Below are 9,198 nucleotides of genomic sequence, written 5' to 3' on the forward strand. Positions count from 1 at the left end.
GAATTCAGAAGGTATAAATAACCCGGGAGGAAAAACAAAAATGCAAGCAGTTTCTATTCATTTCCCAGTGTTCTTTCTCTGGGTGTAGCTGCTTCTGTCCATCTTTGATCAATTAAGGCTCTCTTTATCGAAGAGATCCACTTCCATCAGAATACATCCTCAAACAGTATCATTGTTGAGGTATATAATGATCTCCTGGTTCTGCTCATTTCCCTCAGCATCAGTTCATGTAAGTCTCGCCAGTCCTCTCTGTATTCATCCTGCTGGTCATTCCTTACAGAACGATAATATTCCATAACATTCATATACCACAATTTACTCAACCATTCTCCAATTGATGGACATCTTTCATTTTCCAGCTTCTAGCCACTACAAACAGGGCTGCCACAAACATTTTGGCACATACAGGTCCCTTTCCTTTCTTTAGTATCTCTTTGGGGTATAAGCCCAGTAGAAACACTGCTGGATCAAAGGGTATGCACAGTTTGATAACTTTTTGAGCATAGTTCCAAATTGCTCTCTAGAATGGCTGGATCTCACCTTATATTAAATGAGAAATACTTTTATCTAAAAATGCTGAGAAGTGGCATGTTCCAATTATAATTCTTTTTTCTTTCCCCAAGAATATTTTCTTCAAGGAAAAACATATTTTAGTAATGCAAGTGTTAATATACCTTCTCTAATGTCAGTGACCCATGGAACATCACTCTTACAAAAGCAAAAGCTGGGAGTAATAAAATTTGTTCATATTTTCTCTTAATTGATAGACATTAACTAAAATAACTAACTAAACTAGCAGAGAGCTGCAAAACTTTAAATTTGTTGGAAATGGGGGGGAAGGGAGAACCCAGTAGAAGGGGTAGGGGGCAGGAATCTGGAGAATTAGGAGCAGAGATGAAGCAGGATGGGGTCTTTCTCTCCTTGGAGGCTCCAAGAGGAACTTAGCAGTGGGAGGAGGCCCAAAGGGGTTGGAGGATGGATGGGTGGATGTTCCTGAGGAAGAAGGCATCTGAAGCAGGGAGCAGAGTCTGGAGAAAACCCCCGTGCTGGGAAGGGCAGTTGGGCCTGGCAAGCACGGGCCCTCTCCAGACACCATGGAAATTTAGGCAGTGCCGACTAGGAGGGTGTCTGAAGGCCGGCCTCGTGGTGAGCTTTCACCAGTCGGACCCCAGGTGTGAGCATGGCTTTGGAGACTTAGGACTGAGGCAGGTGTTGAACTGGTTGAAAAAAGACGATCTGAGAGAGGCAGCGGGAGAGGGGGCCGAGTGAGAAGGCCCAAGGTTTGAGCACTGGCCTGCTCGGGAGGTCTGTCGGCTGCTACTTTGAGCTTTCAGACTAGCTGCAGAGGGTGAGCTTTACAAGCTGTGCTACTTGTACGGCTTATTAATAGTATGGCTGTTTTTCCTTCTGGGGGTTGTCCAAATCAGTGGGAACCCAGAGCTGATTAGTTCCGTGCCTTGTAAGTTAGCAGATCAGAGCACCATCCCTGCAAGATTCGTGTCAGTCCCATCCCCGTGCATGGAATGTACATTAAGAATATTTTCGTAGCTTCTTCTGTAAATTCTTTTTTCTCATTTCCCAAATGTTCTCTACTTGAATGCACTTTCAGTTTGCCATATGTGACATTGATAAGGTTTTCCAGGCCCCTTTTTCTAGTCCTTTCCTCCTTAGATTATCCCCTATTTGTTTCTGTGTACACACAGATTTTGAATGCACAGTCTTTTGCTTTCAATCTCTGCAATTAGGATGTGAAATCTTTAGGGGCAGGGATCAGGTTTTTGTCTTTGTATCTTCAGCACTTACCACTTGCCTTTCACATAATAAACATAATAAACATATAATGAAAGCTTGTTGACCAATTGTACATCATCTCCTTTGCTTCTCTATGACATTCTGGTGAGGTTGTGGTCTTATAAATATCACTGTCCCCCTTTTTGGAGTGAGAAAAGCACAGCCCAAAGAATTTAAGTGACTTTGGTGATTCTAGAGCAAATTGATGTTGGATCTGCTTCCAACAAACCCATTATATCTGAAAACATCTTATTTTCCCAATAGGGTAAAGCATCTTATCTTAGTGGAACCATGGGGTTTTCCAGAGAGACCTGATAATGCTGATCAAGATAGGCCAATTCCAGTGTGGATCAAAGCCTTGGGGGCTGTGCTGACTCCTTTTAACCCATTAGCTGGTCTCAGAATTGCAGGGCCCTTTGGTAAGTACTTGTATTTGTAAAAAACATGCATATGTAAACATTTTGGTTTTAGATTTCAGCAAAACAAAATGAGAACACTTTTTAAAAATTGTTTTTATTTGAAATCATCAATAATATCTTTTAAGTTGCTTTCCCTTTATTCTATTTGGAAAAAATAATCCCCCTGATATTGCCTATTGAATAATAATAATTATAGTTCATTCTTTAAATTATTCTAGAGTTAAGGGTCTAGCAAAATCTCTCATCTACTATCTTATGTGGGAATTCTCAAATATTTTCATTATGTAGCTAATAGCTAATATACAGTATATCTGATGCCTAATTGTTGACCTTAATACCCATTTTAGTAACACGTTTCTTGGACGTGTTTCCTGATTATGTTTTGGAGGATTTGTCTTGGGTGCGTTTACATCCAGGGCCCCTGCTCTATCCCAGGAAAGTAAACACCACTCAGCTGCTCTTTTTCCTTCCCTAGTTAGTACTGAGGCTCATACTGAGTATTATCAGATAACATTGGCATCTGGAGAGCACAGATATTCCAAATTTGCCCCTACTTTGTGTGACTTGGAGAGTGGCTTCTGGGATCCACTTTGTGTTTGTTTTCATACTTAAGGTTAACATCTGTATATTTATCAGAAGCAGTCTATGCAAATTAATGTTCAGACTCGAATCTTTTGGTAGATCTGAAAGGATAAACTTGATGGTTTTTCTTTTTATTTCATAGGCTTAAGTCTTGTACAGCGTTTAAGGCCTGATTTTAAGAGAAAATATGCTTCGATGTTTGAAGATGATACTGTGACAGAATATATTTACCACTGTAATGTTCAGACACCCAGGTAAACTTCATGTTTCTTAAATTTATTGTGATTGCATACATTTTTTGGAAAACATGCTAGAAAAATAAGTACCACAGACTAATGTTGGAAATTTCTAATAACCTTTAACTTAGTTCAAATCAGTCAACAAATATCACTAGGATCTACATAGAAGATACTTTTCACAGCTCTATATGACAGTGATCACCCTCAAAGAGTTTATAATCTAATTGAAGAGAAAGCAGAATAAAAAAAAAGTTTTATCAATCATTTCTCAAGTCTTTATGTGTAAAACATTGTGTTGAGTGCTAAGGAAAATAAAAATAGAATTAAGATATATTCCTTACCTTTCTGGAGTTTATCATCTAACTTAAAGAGTAATGTTGTAGATTAAATGTCTCCAGGTGAGGGTTAGGACTGCAGAGGAGTGAAACATTGCTGATTGGAATGGTTTGAAAAAGCTTCATAGAAGAGGTCAGTTTGTAAGCTCTCTGGTCCTGAAAAGATAGGTGACATTTAAATGGGTATTAAAGGAATTATAGGAAGAGGACACTGTTCTGAACCTAAGCAGGGAGACTGGTATGGTTTTTGAAATACTGCCTAAGATGTCTTGGCCAACGTTGGTTTGTGTAGATAAGGCAAGAAGGTCCCACTAATGGGACACATAGATCCCACATTATGGGATGAGTCAATTTGCAAACATTGATGAGTTTTGGCAGTTACAAATTAGCTAGACAAGATCTGATTCTCATACAACTGGTAAAGACTCCAATTTTTTTGCCTCTCGGGAGCAGGCCAGTTTTTTGAGGGAATTCTGGGAGAGAGAGTGAGAAAGATCCTGGGGGTGTACAGAGGGGGCCCAAGTGCGCAGCCTTGATCTTGTCAGTAAGACATTTTAAAAGAGAGAGAGTTTTGAGAATAGCAAAGAATTCTTTCAAGGGAATCAGTGGAAGGTAAGACTAAAAGAACTGACAAACTGCATTTAGCAGGAGTTTGTAGTGGGGTTAGCTTTGTATCCATGTATTCGTGACTTTTTTAAATGATCACATTTTGGGATGGGATGGATTTCTCTTCTATTAACATTCATCTACCATTAACCCTCTCCCTTGTCCCCACTTCCCTGTCTCAAGGTTTGGTGGAATGCTTGAGCCCCACTATAAATCCCTTTTTCCCCTTTTCTTATTGAGAGGCAACATTTCTTTTATTTTTTATGTGCCCATTCCCATCATTGCAGATGCTCAGCCAATCTTGGCTCATGTCCCCTTCTGCCTTAGACTCAGGTTTCTCAGTCCCACCAAACTGCCACTTCTGCTAGAGAGGGGGAAGTTATTACAGTTATATGGTAGAAAAGTAGCACGAGAGAGAGAGAGAGAGAGAGAGAATGTGTGTGTGTGTGTGTGTGTGTGTGTGTGTGTGTGTGTCTTGCATTTGGAGTCAACAATAGGGGTCAGATCCCAGCTCTATCTGTTGCTTGCCCCTTGTACTACTTTCCCAGAACTCAGTTTCCTTATCTGGACAGTCCTGGATCATCCTTGATATCCTTTTTATCTCAAAATCCTGTGATGCTATGAGCTATCTTTTTTTTTTTTTTTTTTTTTGGCTGAGGCATTTGGGGTTAAGTGACTTGCCCAGGGTCACACAGCCAGGAAGTGTTAAGTATCTGAGCCAGATTTCAACTCGGGTCCTCCTGACTTTAGGGCTGGTGCTCTATCCACTGCACCATCTAGCTGCCCCTGAGCTATCTTTTTTAACAACAAAAGGTAAATGACATTTTTTCAGGTTTTCTATCAGATTGGAATACCAGTTATAATGTTTTAAGTTGTTCTTAGAAAAGTTACACATTTTTAATTAGCTCAGAATTAATTTATCAAAAATGGTTCTTCTATCTCTAGAGCAGTTCATTAAATAGATATTTACTGGAGCTTGACAGGCTGCTTTAATTCAGAAAGAATAGAAGAGATGGCTCTGATTTTTAATTAATAAAATTCTAGGTAACTTAAGTCTATCCACTAGTGTGTGCCTTTTATCTTTGGTAAATTCATACTCTTTGGGGATCCTTTACTCACATTTATTTAACATCTAATGACTTTCTCCCTTACTTTTAAGTGGTGAAACTGCTTTTAGAAATATGACTATTCCCTATGGATGGGCAAAAAGACCAATGCTTCTGCGAATTGGTAAGATGGACCCAGACATTCCAATTTCTGTGATCTATGGAGCTCGATCTTGCATAGACGGCAATTCTGGCAATACCATCCAGTCCTTACGGCCACATTCGTATGTGAAGACTATAGTGAGTGTTTGGTTTCTTTTATATGTGATGTACAATTGTTTATGGGTCAATTAGCAAGCATTAAAAAATCCTTACTGGGGTTTAATTAAGCTGCATGTCAGGGTCCAGGTATAAAAGTGAGGCAGATGCAACCTTTATGGGGTACACACTCTAATTGGAAGCGGGAACTGTGGTCTAAAGAGTGATGACATTATTTCCCTCACTATTATAAAGAAATGGTGTAAAAATATCTTTTTCTTTTATGGATCTATATATAAGAATCCTTCTGCCAAGATCTTTTTCTAATCTTATTTTTTTGGAGCTCAAAAGAACACCTAAAAGATGACATAAAAAAAGTTTTCTAAGATTCACCCACTTATTCTTTTTGACCAAAAACCACTTTTCAATAAAAACAGACCTTTATCAATACTTTAGTCCTTGGGTGAGTATGTAGTCTCATCGATAGTATGATTCTGTTAAGTTTCCTCCTGTCTCATCCATAGAGACTATCTGCTCCATCTTGGAGGTCGACTTTCTAGCCCTTTCACATTCAGCATGATTTTGAAGGTTCTAGTACAGTACCCAAGGTGGTTTTACATCTGGCAAGAGTTCTCCTTTATCCTTATTACATTTAAGTGGAATTCCTCTTTTTTGGAAGGACAGCACGTCCACATGGGCAGAGGGATGGAAGCCTTTGGTCTCTGTCCCAGGCATCTCTCTGAAATAGGCAGCGACCCAGTGGCAGTGGTTGATTTGTCTTTGTTTCCTGCCTGGGAGCTCCCTGCACCTAGGAAGGTACAGGTCTGGTAAAGATAAGTAAGTTGGATGCAGAGAGAGCACTGGAGTTTATTGCTGCCTCTAGCCTGAACACAGAACGAGGACTCTATTAAAGGGATTGGTCAGCCAGCTAGCGCATTGCCCCAAACCTGGGCTCGGGAGACCTTATTCCACCAAACGCCCACTGTTTTCTGCTGTTCTCACCCAGGCTATTCTTGGCGCTGGACATTACGTGTATGCTGACCAACCGGAAGAATTCAACCAGAAAGTAAAGGAGATTTGTGATTCTGTGGACTGACCCCCTTCAGATCTGGATGGAAAGGCCTGGTGACGGACTCAGCTTCTCAGTGATAACTTAGAAAATGTGATGAAGAATCAGGAAACCAACACGAGCAACTGAGCAGTCCTCTTGGCTCTGATTTTGCACATTTGGCATTTCTTCCATGAAGTCACTTGCACACTTACACCACTTAGTGCCTTTTTGGAGGGGAACTCCTTTTTAAATAGAAAGTCATTTTGAATACTACAGAAATCTCGGAAACTACTACCTTTAAATAAAGGCTTTCTTGCCTCCCTGACATAGTGGAAATATTGTAATTTTTTAACTGGAAGATGTTTTTCAGATATAACTTTGCTATATTGAATACTTTTTATATTGGAATCTACTTTTCCACTATAAAGACATTGCTTTATCGTTGTGTTATGTATTATAAAGGTGCAATTTATTTTATTTATGTCTTCATATGCTTAACATGTGTTTGCCTTTGGGTTAGCCATGTCCCTTCTCAACATGAATTGAGAAATAACAAATTTTTGTAGCAAAAGTTCCCACACAATCCTTGATGATGTGACAGGCCGGGAAGCTTCTGAGGGGAGGGAGAGAAAGAAGGGGCCAAAAGAAAGGAGCATTGGACTGGAAGAAGACAATAGTTGAGGCTAACAGGCCACTAGATCAGGGACTTTGCCAGTGCCTGTTTCTTTAAAACTTGCTGAGCCCATTCTAAGCACAGTCATTTGTCACTTAACTCCTCCTGAAAGTCATTGTTTAAGGCATTAATGTTAGCTAGCACATAGGAAAGACCCTGTGGTACAGTGGAAAGAGCACTGGACTTAGAGCCTTGAGGACTTGGGTTCAAATCCCATTTTCTAGCTGGGATTGAACAATTCACTTATTTTCTTTGAGTCTCAATTTTCTTATCTATAAAATGGAGATTATAATAACACCTGCCTCCTAGGACCATCAAATTAGAAAGTGTGTAAAATGTTTGAGAAACCTTACAAAAGTGCAATATGAATTTTTATTATTATTATATTTCCCTAATAACTGGGGTTTTAATACTTTAGGGTTTTGAAGGGCTAAATGATTTACCTGTACAAACCTATCTTTGTTATAATAGATTCTTTTAAGATAATGTATTAATTAATGGGCCCAAATTGCTCGTGTTTCAATAACTGTCCCCAAAACAGGTTTTCTTCACTTGGAAAATCAAGGCATCCATCTTAAAACTGCAGCCTAATTATAGTATTATAATAAATGATATCACATTTTCATCAGCAACCTCTAGTATAGCTTTGATTCCTGCAGTGAAAATCCAGGGTCTGTCTAAATTTTTTTTAAAAAATTAGTAATTGTAGCATTGGAATATTTGAAAAATTTGTGTAACTGTTCCTAGTGTGTGTATGTCTGTGCACCTCTCTTTACACACACACACACAAATAAAACATGCATTTTTAATGCCCCAAATCTTAAAATAGCTGCCATACTTTCTTGCTATGATTTTTTTTTTAATCTTCTTATTGAAACTGATGGCTAGGACTATATAATAACTGATTGCCAAAATATTCCTTAATGGGAAATAAGCAAAAAAAAAACTGGGAAGAGTTACACTAGATGACATATATTTGGACTTCATTTAGATGTGGTATTAAACCTTTAGGAAAGACAGATTTAAATAAACACTTGAAAAATACAACAAGTGATGCCTTCATATAAATGATTACAGCCTTTAATAATAATTAAATGTTGGGTTGTACCTCTTAGCAGACAGACTATTCTGTTTTTCAGCATTAATAAGTAACTTTGTAGGTTAATTTGCAATATAGTGAGTGATGATCAGTGATTCCTTCTATCTTTCAAATAAAATAGTTGGGTGAAAAAAGGTTAGAACAGGATTAAATTTTGTTTTCAATAAAAATTTAATATAGGATTATTATTTTGACGCATCATCTTAGATCTTCAGATTACCATTTACAATCTTGAAAGGTTTCGAGAGTTTGTTTTTTTAAGGTTTTGGGATTTTTTTCAAGACATAAGAACGTGCCAAAAAAAAAAAAAAAATCACTTTGTTAAACTTTACCGTGTGACATCTCTTACTAGTTAGAACTATATTATGAAAGTTTTGACTGTTTGGAGCAAAGCTTCATATTGCCTTTGAGTTCCAGGAACTATTTAGCATTTGGGGTTATTTTTTTCCTGGATTGCTTGTTAAATGGAAGTGATTATGTGCAAACTGGCTAAATCTGTTTAAACCTTTTAATGTTACTTTAAACTTATCCTGTTTGCTGATGTTTATCTAACCAGTTAAACAGATGCTTTTTCTGAAGAAGGCATCCTCGATTTCCTTAATTTCTTCTGTGTGCTAATGATTTTTGACAGATTGTGGAAAATGTGAAGAATGTAGGACCGGAAGTGGAAATGTCCCGGTTTTCTAATATATTTTGTCTCATTAAATTAAGTAAAATTTACCTTATTAAATATGATATGACTTATCTAAAACTGTATACTTTTTTGGTCTGAAATATAATGAAAAAATATTTATTTAAAATACTTGATGGAGTGCCAAATATTTATAACTTGCCCAGTATATGTAATAGTTCATAGCTATTAGGGAACTTTTACCCAAGATAAGTGTGGGGGGGGGGGAGAGGAAGGGGTTGAGAGAACACTTTACTACTCCTGAGAAGTTGAAGTCCCCAGACCTAGTTGACCTGTATATTAGGGTACTAAAGGAATCAGGCAGTGTGAATCCTGAGCTGCTAACATCAATGATCTTTGCAATATTATGGCCAATAGGGGATGCCCGTTAAGGTAGGAGAGAGAGAAATGTCCATATTTCTTTCTTTT

General features: G+C 38.1%; 1 protein-coding gene across 1 annotated transcript in view; it reads left to right on the plus strand.

Moving 5' to 3' along the window:
- ABHD5 (abhydrolase domain containing 5, lysophosphatidic acid acyltransferase) overlaps positions 1 to 8,850 on the plus strand; it is a 29,168-nt gene extending 20,318 nt beyond the window's left edge. Inside the window, exons 4-7 of the mRNA XM_052000349.1 lie at positions 2,056 to 2,210; positions 2,935 to 3,046; positions 5,132 to 5,318; positions 6,283 to 8,850. Coding sequence (XP_051856309.1) covers positions 2,056 to 2,210; positions 2,935 to 3,046; positions 5,132 to 5,318; positions 6,283 to 6,372 — 544 coding nt within the window. The 3' untranslated portion in view covers positions 6,373 to 8,850. The remainder of the gene's footprint in view (positions 1 to 2,055; positions 2,211 to 2,934; positions 3,047 to 5,131; positions 5,319 to 6,282) is intronic.
- Positions 8,851 to 9,198: the final 348 nt, after the last annotated feature.

This window comes from Antechinus flavipes, chromosome 5 (assembly GCF_016432865.1).
Source record: "Antechinus flavipes isolate AdamAnt ecotype Samford, QLD, Australia chromosome 5, AdamAnt_v2, whole genome shotgun sequence".
Classification (NCBI taxonomy): Eukaryota; Metazoa; Chordata; class Mammalia; order Dasyuromorphia; family Dasyuridae; genus Antechinus; species Antechinus flavipes.